This window comes from Tympanuchus pallidicinctus, unplaced genomic scaffold (genome assembly GCF_026119805.1).
Source record: "Tympanuchus pallidicinctus isolate F22 unplaced genomic scaffold, pur_lepc_1.0 scaffold5, whole genome shotgun sequence".
NCBI lineage: Eukaryota > Metazoa > Chordata > Aves > Galliformes > Phasianidae > Tympanuchus > Tympanuchus pallidicinctus.
In genome coordinates this window covers 34,934,743-34,950,580 of record NW_026294769.1, presented here as the reverse complement: position 1 = coordinate 34,950,580, position 15,838 = coordinate 34,934,743, and the positions used below count along the sequence as shown (strand labels likewise).

The following is a 15,838-nucleotide window of genomic DNA, read 5'->3' as shown; positions in this document are numbered from 1 at the left end:
CCACTACATGCCAATAACATTCCAATAACACACCAGACTTCAAAGGATAACTGCTTTGAGAGGTACAGTTTGGGCTGGCCCCCTTACAGGCACTACAGACCTTTAACTTCTGCTGTGAGGATGAGCAGTGACAGAGGTGCATATCTGAATGCAGAGTTGTTAGGACCATTCTGGATGGGGTTGCAGATGGAGGGGAAACACTCAGATACACCAGGCATTAACTCTCCAAAGCATGATGATTACTTTCATCCACAAACTGTTCTACTTACAACAACTTAATACATAACACCTAGTTTATTTTACTAATATAAGATGGTAATGCTTGAGTTACATCAGATGCTGTTCAGATTAATTCTTACATCACTGTCACTTACAGATCCTTTCCAGAGGACTGGTTTCTCTCCCATTTCTCTTTCACTGACCTATATGTACATACAGTGGATGTGCACAAGCAGGATCTCCTGCAAAAGGCACTGAATGGAAAATAAATAAACAAATGGCAAACGTTATTTTATCTCTTTATTTTTTTTTTCCAGAATAGTTTAATATTGAAGCTCAAGTTGTTATTTTCAAGGGACAGAAAAGGGGAAAAGGAAAGGGAGAAGAGAGAAGGTATGAAGACAAATTATTTTATTTAATTTATGGTTTTGTGAGCGGTCACTTTTGGAGGCAACAAAATGTTTTCTTAAAAAAACAAAACAAAACAAAAAACAAAACCAGCACCATTAAAGAAAGCACGATCCCTGAATTCTAAACAAAACACTGTCTTGAAACAAAAAAACTGCCAAGATGCTTGTTTCCCCCAGCTGGGTTGGGCTGGGTAACACAGCGACGCATAACAGCATTGAACTGTAGCAATCCCACTGAATTCAACTACACCTCCTTCGGAAGATTCAGAGAACCATTTTCCAACCTTGTCCCATGGGAATAATATTTTCTTTGGTAGAGGACTGAAGGAGTGTATTTACATCACTGAACGTGGATAGAAAAATATCTACGCATGGCGCACGGTAGGGATCTCCCCACTCAACCTGTATTTCTCATGCATGTGGATTATGAGTGGATTTCACATTGCTGTTATACTGTAGGAGTAATACTGCCCTATGAAGGCATAGAATGGCTAATGTCAAACAGATGTAAACATTCAGAATACTGACAAAAAAAAAAACAGAAAAAAAAAAAAGCCAACAAAAAACATACATACAAAAAACCCTGTACTGAAAATGTGGATTGTGTTAAGTTTCCATAAAGCAGAAAAAATATTTTACAGCAGTACAAGAGAATGATGGCAACAAAGTAAAGCACTTTTCTTGTAACATTCATGAACAGTACAAATACAACAAAGTTATTCTACTGACTAAATTATTCTTTAACTATCAAATATAGTACAAAGCGAAATATTATGTGCTATAAAAGAAGCAGCTCCTTAAATTAGACTAAAAAAACGCTTTTTGTTGTTGTTGGTTTTACAGTGACAAAGCATGATGACCGAAGACAACAGGATTTCATAGACTTGGAAACACTTGGCTACTTGGGTCCATGACAGAGCCACCGAATGTCCCGCAGAGCCCAGAGGACGCCTGGCCGTGCTGCGCCAGGAGGCTGGGGAAGTCATTCAGTGCTCAGAGCAGGGCCCCTCACATGTGGCAGCTACAACGATCCCTTTTGGTGGCATCTCTCAGCTCGTGTTTATCCCGGTACTTCACCACACCTTGGAGAAACTGCTCAACCAGAGGCTACAATAACTATTCTGAAATTGTGCGTGTGTTCAAAAGGGGAAGGGGGTGCAGCATAAGGTAATTTTACTTCAGAAATTGCATTATAAAGCACCATATGCACCAGCTTAAAAGCCGGGCAAGGAATTGCAGGGCCCTGAAAAACCATCTGCACGTTCCATAGCTTACCCTGACAACATGCACCGCCCTCAAGAAGAAAGTCTATAGTACAGAGAATACACCTTTTGCTTTATGGCTCAACCTTGATTTTTGTCTTTTAAACATTGTTTCATGTACTAGACCTCAGCAGGTAAATAAAACGCAAACAGGGAGCATCCAGTTTACCATTTCCTTTTTTTTTTTTTTTTTTCCTTTTTTTCTTTTTTATGTTATTTCAAAGGGAATTTCTTCTTGGAAAACTAGTTCAGAACAGGAACACGCAAATACACACACTGCAAATGCCCTAATGTTACCTGCATAACTCGCAGGTATGCAATTAACAAAAACAAAGAGGGAGGAAAGAAAAAAGGAGTGTTTCTCCCTTTCACCCAAAAGTGCTGCTTCAGGGGTAGGAGTGGGAGTTAGGAGAGGGGAACAGATTTGGAGATTTACAAAAAAAAAAAAGAAGTAAATAATATGTGCTGGACATTGGAACACATATGTACACACAAACACAGAGCAGTGTGTTCCCAAGCAATTCTTTCACCACTTTTCAGTGCATAAACTATTAACACCCAATGGTGCAAACTGCACAGTCATAAGAAAACAGAATGACATTGGGTGTGAAGCCCAAAAGAAAAGGAGTCATTCAAAATTAACTTCTAAAGGTGATTGTGTTCTGCTTTAGGACCATAGGTCACTCTTCCCCAAGCATTTGTGTGATATGAGAATGCAAGAAAGATTTTCAGTCCTACTAAGTGGGTTCCCATATCACTGCAGTTGCTTTTGAATATTTCAATAACCTAAAACTATTTTCTGTAACAACACTTCACAACTGTTGTTAACTAATTGGTCAAATTTATTCCTGGTGCAATTTCAGTGACTCGTGAATGAAAGAAATGGAACTGCACTATGGAAGAGTTTGGTCAGTGGTGTAACACAACATAGCACCATTTAGTCTAATGCCACTTTAAATAACATTTTATCATGACCTCACACATGCAAGTTGCAATCCCGATACAAATATGTCAATCTGACATGAATGAGTTACCTACCACATTAGTCACACTCTTATCCTTTGAACAAAGTAAAACTATTTTTGTGGCTGGAATTTATTTCTGTATGATGTTAGTCAATACAAGAAGTATTTCAAGATGCAAGTACAAACAAATATTGACTTATGTGCTGTGGACAGGAAAACCTGAGCTAGAAATAAGGATTCCCAGCAGGCTAATATAAACACAGGTTATAAGAAGTCTAAGACTGGTCGCTCTCTTCATTTTAAATAGAAGCATCCTACCTATACCAAGTATAAATACAATGCAATACAATTCCAATACAAAGGCTCCTCAAATATGAACTTGATATGCATGAACTGACTACACTCATGCTTACCCATGAGTATTTTCCAGTCGCTATTTTTCCAGCAGCATACCACTGAGTGCAAATTTTCACAGATTACTTCTAGGTTTTTGCTTGGCTGGCATATTGTCTTACGAGGAGACGTGAAAGTGCTGAGAAGCCGTTTCTTAACTCTCATTTCATATTAAGGAGCACTTTTGTACAGAAAAAATATATTATTGTATCAGCAACAAATTTGTTAGTGTAATTATAAATGGCCTTTGTATCACACAGTGTCAAAAATAATATTGATATGTTGCTAATTACAATAAAAGAGAACATCAAGGTGCACCATAGAGCTTCCTATGACAGGAATGTATGTTGTAGATATTCCAGCTCAATGTTAAGACAACAAACGGCATTTATCATGTTTCCAAAAATGGTCCCACAAGGAAATAAATGTGATTCCTCCATTCAGTAGGACCTCACTAATACCAGCGTCACGGAGACCCGTTACAGCTTACTAGTAAGTGTGTAAACACAGATTGAATTTAAAAAGTACTGTGTAAAATGTAGTATGCTGTTTCCTAAAATCATTAATTTCCTAAATTCATTCACATTAATATTAATTCACAATATTTCAGAATGCCACAGTAACTGCAGCATTATATACTTAAGTAATGCTGAGATCTAAACAGTATTACACCTGATGCACACTTATTACACTCTTATTACATTGCTCTGAGAACTGTGAAAAGAAAACCAGTTTTCTTGAGCAGATTGGAAGGCCTTTTGATTAATGAGGTGCTACTGTAATGGTAAAAATAACATTTCTCTCTGATGCTTACATTTGGGCAGACCCAATCATGTATTAACAGATGGATGATTTGCACTCTACATTCTGTGTTCTTGAAGTGGGAGTTAAAAAAAAAACAGGAATTTTCATCTCCCCAGCAACTGCACGTGCTTTATCCCTTTATAATATTTTCCTTTTAGGTGTATAGGGCCCCCAAATTATTGTTTCTCTTATCTGCTGTAATGGTGGCTCACACATATGGAATGCAACTATAGTCCTAAATTTAAATACAGTACTGGATAAATACTGAAGATCACTTTAAAGATGCAGTATCCCTTTAAAAAATGCCTTTTCGCTTTCAAATTTCTAAAATGTAGAGTAAGAGGTCTACATTTCTTTCGGGGGGGAAAAAAAAAAAGAAGAAAAAGTAGTGCTTAAGAATGATTTTAAGTGACAAAATTCAGATGTTATTTTGAGTAACTCACATAAAAGGAAAAATAACAGATAATCTAGTATTCAATCAATACACAATTAGAATATTTCCTTATTAATTCATCATAAAAATGCATTGATTTTAGACCACAGGACGGCTAAAATATCCAGAACCTATTACATACGTCTGACCCTATATACATTTGGGGCTGACGAACCAAGTGGACAGATTAGAGAGACAAATACAAAGAATATTTGAGGAAACAGGAAAAGAGGCTTCTAATTCCCAGTAGAAAAGTTACTTTCTCAAGACTCTACTGAAGGCAACGTGATTCCAGTGCTGGTCTCACTAACCCATCACTAATACGAGTCTTTCCCAAGGAATCAAGGAGAAGAGATGATAAGTAAGATTTCAGTTTCATAATCTCCAGCAGGCACGTGAGGAAACTCTTCTAATGATCTAAATTCCTCATTTTTTGCTAAGTGAGGTGACTATATTTTAGGTCTAGACAGTACAAGTTTTAAAAAAACAATTCAATTAGCAGAAAAACTGCAAAGTAACTGAGAGGCTACCATGACCAATGTGCACACCCTGCCCACATGATAGGCAGTTGGCATGCAGTGTGCAGTTCTGCATAGTACTCCATTTCTCGTAGAGTTAATTTTCCACTGATCTTTAACCGGTAGCTTCTATCAACAATCAAAAAAGTGGGGGGAAATGTGCTGCACTTTGTGCAAATAAATAGGAGCTAGGAATGCCATGCAATAACGCCTTTTTTTTTTTTTTTTTTTAATCTTTTCATAACATAGCATGAATGCTCATAGAAGCTTTGGTGGCAAAGCTCTCAGTTTTTTTTAAACTAGTCCTACAGGTTTCCTCTTCTTTCCTGCAAATGGCACTTAGGCCAGAATAATTGAATTCTGAAAGCACCAAGAGGGGGAAAAAAATAACAAAAATAAACAGCCAAACAACTAATTGCAAACTGTTAATGGCCTAAACTGTTCCATCCCTCCATTCCTCTGCCCTATTCTCCCGCGTTGACAAGGGATACTGCATCTTTGACCCAGTCTCTACCGTACAACCAGGCAAGCTACACACAGTTTGGAAGGCCCTATGCAGTCATCATGACAGAAGGCGCCACAGCCTTTGCACACGATCATGGCTTTCAGCCTGCAAGAGCATTTCAGTTCCAGTTCATCGGCATTGCTACTGTCAGAAAATTTCTGAACCGGCATCTGCACGTTCTGGTTAGACAGGCCCATGGCAGTGTTCGAGCCACTTCCTAACATCCCAATCGATTTCTCAATTGCAGATGCTGCCCTTTTGAAGCTTGTGCTACCGAAGTGTATTGTTGGATAACTTCCACAGAGCTGCTGCTGCTGCTGCTGCTGCTGCTGCTGCTGCTGCTGCTGCTGCTGTGGCTGCGGGTGCTGCGTCTGTATTTTTGGAGCAGCAAGTTGGGTAAAAGGCTTCTGTGGCTCAGTGAGTAAATAGGAAGAGAAATCTGCATTCTTTAATGCAAATGCTTTTAACTGTTCTTTCACTTCGTTCTGATCATAGGAAGCTTGTTTCATGCCCAGTTCACAGCTGCTGCTTAAACCTTCCTCAAAAGAAACAGGTTCAGATTTTATATTGCTACAGATGCTTGCTGGCTGAGGCCAACTAAGTCTTTTTGTGGTTTCCATAGTAACTGTCGGTTGTTTTTGATCAGAGGGGACATCTACATTTGGGTGAGAAGGGGGAAGTGGGGGCAGGGGTGGTGGTGGAGGGGGAGGATGCACTAAGGTTTTACTCTGGAGCGTCTGAGAGGCACTGGCAATGTCATCACCTTCCTTAATCTGAATACTAGGGGAAAAGACACTTCCTAGCCTCAGCTGGTGCGCTGCTGTAGAAATATTCCCATCTCCCAAGCTCTTCTGTTCCAGGTGTCTGCTAAAAGCAAACGCATTGCAGCCAGGTGGGCCTTTTGATGTAGCTTGCAACAAAGATGCCGTGGGAATTGGGCCTCTCGCAGCCATGGACATTTGGTAAAAATGCTGTCTATGTGAGGTACTAGCTTCCGCATGAAAGCTGCCGTTTTTATCAATGTGAAATAAGCTCTGCTGGAAACTGCACGAAGGCAATGGCCTCTTCTGCTGCTTGATCTCTGGGCTGTGAGCGATGCGGCTCTGAACTGCATGTTTGTTCAGCCACTCTTGTTTAAATGGCTGCCCATGCCCTAGCTGGTTCATGCTGGAACTAATTACACAAGGAGTTGCTTTAACATCGCTGTCCATTGACACCTTCCCAGGCTCGCATTTAATTTGAGCATGTTCCCCTATAGTCCTGGCCATCCTCTTTTTCGGATGGTTTTCACGCTTTCTGATTTGTAGCGGGGCTATGCTGCCTGCTGTAAATCCTTTACCATCTGGGTTAGGAGAACTGGAAGGATGCTCACCAATATTTCTGTCGGACACCGCTGTTTTACATACTGAGGTAGTTTGCAAAGGCAAGGGAAGCCTGCTAATTTCTAGTTTGGCTCCTGATCTGGGCTGCGGCAGCACTTTCTCTAAAGGCAGATTGCCTTGCAGTAATTGTGTCACTAAAGGATTGTTGGCCTCCACTGATGAGAGGCGACAGCTTGAGCCCCCAGCACTTGTAACTCTTTTGAGGGTTTCTGTTGTCAGGGACAGGGAGTCATCCATGGAATCCGCAATGGGTGCCTTGGCGGCCTGTGCTGGCTGAGCGCTTGGGGCTATTTCTGTGGGTTGGGCGGCCATTTCAGGGCCTGTGAAATCCTCTGTGTCCATCCTGAAGCACTTGTCAGACTCGTTAGTTTCAGATTTAACAGGAACAGCAAGGCTTGTCAAAAGATTCCTGGACTGCAGCTCTGACATTTGCGTGTAACTGGAAGGTTCAGTTTTGACACTTTTTAAGCAGTTTTGTTCTGCATATTCCTTATGCTTACTGGCATTAAGATGGCTGACCACCGGCTGGTCTGTGCTCATTGCCTCTTCATCATGCCAACAAATTCTATTGTTAGTGCTATACTGACTGACACAGGCAGCATCTGCTTCATTTTTAAATGCTGAAGGACCTCTTAACTGCTCAGAAAAACCTTGGCTGGGAGTAACCACCTCAATTAATTTATCCTGGGGAGCAAGTGGCACTTCTCGAAGACTTGAACAACCTGCCTGCAAGTTCTTGCTGTCTTGCTTTGCTGTAATGTTGATAAAGCTGGAACTGTGCTCAAGGCTTTCATTAGAGACTACTTCAGGCCTGCTTATTACAGACACCTGAGAACAGGCTATACTTTGTAAGGCAGCTTCTGTCCGCACAGGTCTGCTCTGCAGGTCAGTGCTGTTCTCTGCATTTTCAATTGAAGAAGAAAGCGACAGACTGGAATTCAAATTTGTAGTGTGGTCAACAATGACTTTGCAAGGTATAGATCTATTCATGGCAGTTTGTGTATAGCTCACTGGCTGAGATTTACCCGAGAGATCCATTCGGTTTCGTGCTCCAGAACTTTTGTCTAAGAGATCAGCATTTAATTTAGTAGCATTATCGTAGGAGCTTATTGTCACCATGTTACCAGTAAACATTGAAATGGGTGGCCTTGAGATAGAATCTGCTACTGCAACAGCCTCACCGCAACTTAAAGCTGACCTGACGGTAGTGTGGATGGAAACAGCGCTTTGCTCGTTACACCCTGTTATGGCTATCTTATCAGAAGAAAATCTGGTGGTAGTCCCCACTGGGGGAATCAACACAGAACTACCAGAGAGATGATTTGGCAAGTTATTTGCAATGGATGAAGCTGGCACAGCGGCATAATGACCGGAGACTGCATTATTTGCATTGCTACTTGGTATTGGCAACCTTTTATCATCGACGGCATTTGATAAAACTGTACTGTCTATGGAGACCGGTACATTACTGTTATCAATACATTTTGGTCCAACGGCTATGCATGGAGTATCAGCCCCTTGGATGGATTTCAGCATTTTCATATTACAAGCTGAAACTGCTGTGTTCACACTGTCAATAGACATTAAAACAGAGGATTTATCAACAGAACTTGCAAAAGAAAGTTCTTTAATTGCTCCAGACATAGCAGTGCTGCAAACAGACACAGAGACTGAACTTTTATTATAAAGCACTGGCACACTGTTCACACTGTTACTTTCAGTAGAGGTAGATGAAATAATTTTCTCACACAATTGTGGCATAGGTATATTCTCATCAGAACTGTGCACCGGTATCTCAATAGCAGTTTCTGGTAATGTAGCTGTGTTAAGTGACTGCTGTAATAAAGTGGTAGTCTCACGGTGATGAGCAGATTTGTTGCTAGGGGACCTGCAGTTAGGATTAACTATAATGACACCAGTAGAACCTTCAATCTTTGTATCAGTAGACGCTGATACTTCTAGAGATGAGGTACTTTCCTTTGAGTTGAACTGTGACTTTGATTCTTTATTAGTCTGGAGTAAATGAGCTCTGGCTTGATGCTTTGCAAATAGCTTGGCCTTTGTTTGTTCCTTGATGTGTGCCAGCGTTCTTGTCTTCCCACCTTCGCATGGAGTCCCCATTGCTCCAGAGACAATGCTTGCAGCTGCGGCCACAGCTGCTGCAGCTGCTGCTTCTCTTTGGGCTCGTGCTTGCTGAGCTCTTGCTTTGATATCTGCAAGAGTTCTAGCCCCAGTGTTCCTTCCACTGCTGACCGATGTACTTGGGGAAACTCGAGGTTCTGGTTTTGAAACAGGTTGGCTCTTGATGATAAAAGGTGGTCCAATTTTTGAAAGTTGAATCTAAAGGAAGAAAAGAAAAACAATAAATTGAATCAGATCAACGACTTTAGTTAGCGTCACTTGTTGTCTCTTACAAGGGTCAGAACAAGGTGATGAAGGGAATTACTGTTCAGAGCCACTGGACAGAAAAATGTTAGAAAGTAATGATGTTTGCACTGCATTATTTTCCCGTTGTCCAGCAGCACAAACTTACACCTGTTTTAGCCTACTCATGCTGCTTTCTTGACAGGAAGAAAGACTGAACTGGAGGACTACATGATGCTTATCTGACACAGTTTATCAGTTCTGTTCTATCTGCGTCTAACTGAGAAGATGAACAGGCCTAGTGCAATAATACTGGGAAAGTACTAAGCATTTGCTACAAACACATGAAAAAATAACAACAGTGCAGTGCTTTTGCTCCTTAGCCTCCAGTGACTAAGCCATCAGGAACAGCCTGTATTCCCCTTACATACCAGGCAACAAATCTTGCCTCTAGACAGGATGTAGAAGTAGCACCAGTACAACCACTGAGCTTGTTTTTCACATTATATCACAGAGCACTTTAGAGTACTATAAAAGAAGTGAATCACCAAGGATACATCTTTCTCATCCTCAACTAGAATTTTAAGAAACTCACTTTAGTACATCCCTGGAATACCTCCTACACTACTGCATTTCAAAAACGAAAATCTCAAACCTTCAAATATTAAAAGTGCAAACAAGACATTAAATACCAAAACCTTTAAGCAAAGTAATAATCTCTAGAATCACTATGATTATTTGTATGTTTTCTAATTAGGCACACCCGCTTTCAGGGTTAGAGATTAGAAGTCCTGGAATCACTTTGTAACTTGTATGCTCTTTTAGAATGCCCAAAGCCTGGCAAGAGAACATTTCATTTTTTTAAAAAGGGCATAGATTTACTGACTGTCCACAGTAATAGGATTTAGTGTTTAGTGTGATCACTTCTTTCCTGAAAGGAGCTGGAAAAAAAACCTACATAGTATTATTTCTAACAAAAGTAGCCATAAGGTATGACAGCAAGTGAAAGTCTTATCAGATTTAGGAGAAAGGAGGTTCTTTCCTCTCTTTCAATAACAAGCAAAGTGGTTTGTTGGTGAGATAACCCAAAAGCAAATAGTTTTTCCACAAAAAAAACCATCTTGAAATGATCGTTCAGTTATTTTTGGAAATGCCTGCCAAGTTTTAATATCCTCATTCACTGCTTGGAGCCATCAGGTCTTGTTTGATATGACTGTGCAAGACTGACGGTCTTCAGACAGCCCAGCTGATGGACTCACACAGAGGACTGGAATATTTCACTCTTCCTAGCAGTTAATGCCACTGAACACTCATCGGAAGGTGAATTCTGACTTTGTTTACCCCTCTTTGGCATATTACATAAGAAATAGGGTTATTATTTGTAACTAACACCTTTCATCATCAGGTTTGTTCCTCTGTTGTTGAACAGATCAATTAAAATTTATATTAACAAGTTTTAAAGAGTACTGCAAGCTCACAACAACTTAAAAACATTTTGCTTTCTTTCTCAGTGTCCTTTTTTCCCCGTTTCCCACTTTGAATCACCAGAACTGCTAAAGCTCTAAGTGCTTGATTATTTTTACAATTATAGCCATGACTTTTTTTCTTCCCTAGTGATCTACATTCCTTTGGCTATAGAGAATTAATAGAATTTATTAGGCTAGATAAAGACTTTCCAAATACGAAAGAATATCAGTAAAACTCAGAACAGGCTAACTTCCAATTGCATCACTGCTCATAAAAATAAATTAGTTGAAATAAGCTGCCGAACTAGTGATTAAAACAGTTAGCCTATTTGCCCTCCTGGACATATTAACCATTTTCAGTGATTGCAGCAGTTAAAAATAAATGCAGAAAAGGGCATTTCTGAATAATCGGGAACTAGTATTGCAAAGTCAGTGGCTTAAGTTCAGCAAATTGGATCTGAAATTTGGGTGATGCCATCATGTAGAAAACTAAAAAGGTCAAAACACTGGGACTATATATAACTAAATCAAGAAATCCCTTTGTTAGAAAAAAATGCTTCTCAAGTGGAATAGATGTTCTTACATAGCAGAAGGACACCTTTAAAAGAGCTTAGTTAGAGTACCCTTTTTATCTTTTGCTTTGCCTTCAACAGATATTTATACATACATCAATTTATACATACATCGAAGACACTTCCTCCTGATGGCAAGCCCTGTGGTTTTCACTACAAAATTAGAAATCTTATACTTCAGCCTACCCCAAGCCCTGGACTTGCAATGGGATCTCCAACTACTCTGACTTTAGGTTCTCTTGATAGATTAAGGCACAGATTGTTTTTCTCAGTAATACCTATGGTTTATTATTCACGTTTCCTGGAGAACTCATCTGTGGGAGAACAAATGGACAATATAGTTGGCAATTAGAAAGAAAGACAAGCAGCACTGAATAAATGACATGGAAGCTCTTTAATCAGATTAAGCCAAAGATTCTGGAAATTTAGTCTCACACAGAGGCGCTCTGTAGCAAAGACCCTGGCTGAACAACTACAGGTATATTTAAATCAGATATAATTTGGCATGGTAAGGATAGTAAAGCAAAGAGGTTGGCACCTAGGTCACTTAGGTCTTTCACACCCGTACAAAAATTCACAGAATCACACAGAATCACCCGGGTTGGAAGGGACCTCAAGGATCATGTAGTTCCAACCCCCCTGCCTGGCAGGGCCACCAAACATACACATTCAGATCAGGTTGCCCAGGACCCCGTCCAACCTGGCCTTGAACACGTCCAAGGACGGGGCATCCACAACCTCCCTGGGCAGCCCGTTCCAGGGCCTAACTACTCTCCTTGTGAAGAACTTCCCCCTAACATCCAACCTAAATCTTCCCTCCTTCAAATATCCTTCACTATGCTTTGGGTCTGCAGGCAGTCAGCAGAAGGGAAACAGTAAACCTCCAGTTTCTTAGTCAGCATGGTTTTCATTACTTTACCTTAAGGGGTGGAACTCGGGGTTCTTCTCTGAGTGGCTGATCTTTATCAGATGGACTTGTTGATGAAGCACTACGATTAGGCTGATCATCATCTATCCTAGCTCTCTTCTCTTTGCAGATTCCAAAACTGTGCTGTTCTGCTGTTTTCCTCTTTGGGATCTCTGGGTCTCTACTTTCATTCCTCACTTCAGGTGATTTTGTGGTTTCTAATGATTTGGAGGAATGCGAACTCTCTAGGCGGCTTTGGGCACCGCCTGTTAGCTTATGAGACTTACTTCTGCACACTTCGGAGAATGAAGATTTATCTAGAGATGAGGTATATAGCTTTTCATGTTGCTTTGATGGAAAGAGTTCAATATTTTTGCCTGTTGATCCTTCTGGTAAGACAGCTACCTCTGAAGGCAAGAGAGTGCCCTTCTTGTCACCTCGTTGCTGAATACTGTGATTTTTAATTTTGATCACCTCTGGAGGGGAGGAGTGTTCTGGGATGGAAGCAATGTAGGATTTCTCAATTTCAGAATGTGACTTACATGGCTGATGACAAAGGTTTTTGTTTTGGGGCTCTTCCAGTGCTGAAGTATCAGGTATAATTGTTAGTGGACCCACTTTCAAATTTTCAGGTGCACTCTGAAGTTGCTTTGGTTGAACAACAAGATTCTCTTCTTGAACCACCTTAGGAATGGTGGTTTCTTCTTTTAAAGTAGGGAGTGACTCTTCTGACACACATGGTGATTTCCTTTGTTGCAAAATAAGTCTTTCGTTGCTTGGGGAATTTGAAATGGGAGATGTTTCTGATGGAAGAGGCAAACTATTTGCCACAGATGTTTCAGAAGTCAGAAGGACAGAAGATACTGAAGATGTTTCTGATGTTATAGGTAAATCAGACATTGGAGATGTTTCTGATGTTAAAGGTAAATTAGAAACTGGTGACGCCTCTAATGTTAAAGGTAAATTTGACATCAGAGATGCTTCTGAGGTTACAGGTGAGGTGGACATTGGAGAGATTTCTGACATTAAAGGTGTATGCAAGTTCTCATCAGTGGCCTTTTGCTGAATATCACCATCAGTGTTTTCAGTACTGGACACTTCAGATGAACAAGCTGTTTCAAGAGATGCTGGGGTACAGGGTTCCTCTGAAGTTGACTGAGTATCTCCTCCAGGAGATGTAATACAAACACACGGTCCTTCTGGACTTCCAGAGGAAAAGGAAGTCTCAGAAATACAAGCATTCTCAGATGACTGTTCCTCAGGGTCACTTTGAAGCTCCATATCCACTGCAATGCCCCCACCAGTGAACAAAGAACCCTCCAGAGCAGCATTTTGCATTTCTGAAGCAATTAGCTCTTTTGCAGAATCAGAATCCTTCTCTACTGTATCACTGACAGAATTTGTGGATGAAGCTGATCGTGCTGGTGATACACAATCCTCCAGCTGATCTATCACAACAGACATCTCCTCCTGAGGGCATTCTGACTTCAACTCCACTTTCATTTCAATGTGAGATGCAGTATCAGTTACATCATTCATCATGACACAGGACTCAGCGTTGTCTGGAAGCTGCACTGCCTCTGTTTCTTCATTTGTTCCAGATGGACTTTCTGACTCCTCAGAAAACTCCTGTTCTGTTTTATAGTTCTCCTCCTGGCATTCGCAAATACTAGTCTCAACCTCTTCAGCAATCTCCTCCTGAATTATTGATTCCTCAGGTATCAGTATATCCTCTGTCTCTGCCACAAGATTCTTGACAGGAACCTGCTCCATATCACAAAGAGATGGACCATTATCTTTTTCTGGTAGTGCTGGAGTTTTAGTGTCTTTTTGTTCACGTTCCTCAAAGGTTGCTTGCTTAGAAGGACCAGGTGTGCCAGAAGATCCACACAAAGAATTGCTGTCATCTTCATTGTTGTTCTGCACTGTAGTGAGTTTCAAAGATTCCCCTCTTGACATTCCCAATCTGAAACAAACAAACAAACAAATTTATTAAAAAAGGTTTTTTCATCAAAGATATGGTAAAGAAGTAGAATCTCCTTTCTCACTCATGTCTTCCATTTACAAAAAAAGGGCACACTACTCAGTTTAAAATAGTGGTTTGGCTAAGTGGTGGCTGACTAATTTGTACAGTTGTAGATATGGCTTTATATATTTTGGAAAATGAATTACCCAGCTTGCCTTAGTAGTGTTAAAAACTTAAATATTTTGAAAATAAATAATCTATTCCTCGTTATTTAACTAATTGGTACTTCAACAAAAAAATATAAAAAAAAAAAGCCACAAAAAAATGCGAGTTATATAGATTCACAGCTACTCATATATATATATATATATATATATTTTAATATCAGCCCAACACTGCAATTCTAACACTGCCAACAATGAAGAGGAAATGCATAACTGTGCCTTCATAAGTCAGTAACAGTTCTAAAGGAAATTCATTTTTTCCTCCTCTACCTGCATTTAGGGTCAACACAACCAGCACTATGGCTTAAATGCTGTGTGAAAATGAAAAAGCTGCAGCTAAAACCAAGACAACAAATGAGGCATTTCAGTTTTGCAATTCTACAATCATTTCACATTTATCATGAAAATCAAAATCATTCTGCTTCAGTCTCATTTTACTAGTCAAGCGATCAGCTGACAGCTTGAGTGTTTCTGCTCCATTCTTTCAGCAAACTAAATATTCATTTAGGATAAAAATTATTTCTAAATAAACATTTCTGTGTATATGCTCTTCAATTGATTTCACTGTAATTAACAATAACATTCCTAAGGAGATAAAAGATATTTATAATGAATGCATTCATTTTCAAGGATGAAATGCAGAAAACTGCATTCCTTTGTATACTTGTCTTCTGAAGATTCACTTACCTTTGCTCCTGAAACCATAGTTTTAATACATTTTTATTGCTTCAACAGAAAGAAAAATCAAAACAAAAGAAAAGTTAATGGCGAAAAAAAAGTGGTTATTTTTAAAAACGTTTGGTCTTTGACATCCTTATTTCCTGCTATGGACAGCAGAGCAGGTCTTCAAGCACCTTTAGTGAGATCTTCCAAATAAATTTTGCGCTTGAGTGATTCCACAACAGTAGAAAATACACAAAAGTTTCGTTGGAGGACTTAAAAAGTTGTCATGGTCTTAAGGATCTTAAAATCTAATCAAGAGGAGTTTGATCTCTGTTCTCAGTTTAAACAAAGTAACTGAATAACAAGATGGCAGTAAGCGAGCGTGAAAGATACTCAGATATACGGAAGAAGGAGAACATACCAATGGGCAGCCAGTGGGAACAGAGATTACAAAGGCCCACGTATATGGAAGAACAGAAAAAGTATGTAAAAAGATGCAATCTGTGATTATGTTTTTAAAAAATACTGATCGGATGCATTATTCACGCTGACAGGTGTAGAGAAGAAAATCCACAGCCTGGAAATGGTACGAAAAAAGCACTCCCAAGGTTGTTATTAATATTGCCTACTGCTAGTCAGTTAATAGGCACAAAGTCTCCCTGTGCCATCAATGTGCTGAGGGAGGATCCTCCAGAGAGTAATTCAGAACAGCTATTTTACATTCCCCATATTGAATGCATTTCTGAGATACGTATTTCTTGTATATAGACTATAGGTTCCCTATA

The 15,838-nt window shown here is 39.8% G+C and overlaps 1 protein-coding gene across 3 annotated transcripts in view; it reads right to left on the bottom strand.

Annotated features, from left to right (window-relative positions):
• Positions 1-2,062: 2,062 nt before the first annotated feature.
• Positions 2,063-15,838, bottom strand: part of ASXL3 (ASXL transcriptional regulator 3) — a 127,424-nt gene continuing 113,648 nt past the window's right edge. For all 3 annotated transcript variants that reach the window (XM_052703875.1, XM_052703873.1, XM_052703874.1), the window contains 2 exons: positions 12,213-14,166; positions 2,063-9,231 (listed from right to left, as the gene is read on the bottom strand). In XM_052703875.1, the coding sequence (XP_052559835.1) occupies positions 5,515-9,231; positions 12,213-14,166 (5,671 nt within the window). In that variant the 3' untranslated portion in view covers positions 2,063-5,514. The remainder of the gene's footprint in view (positions 9,232-12,212; positions 14,167-15,838) is intronic.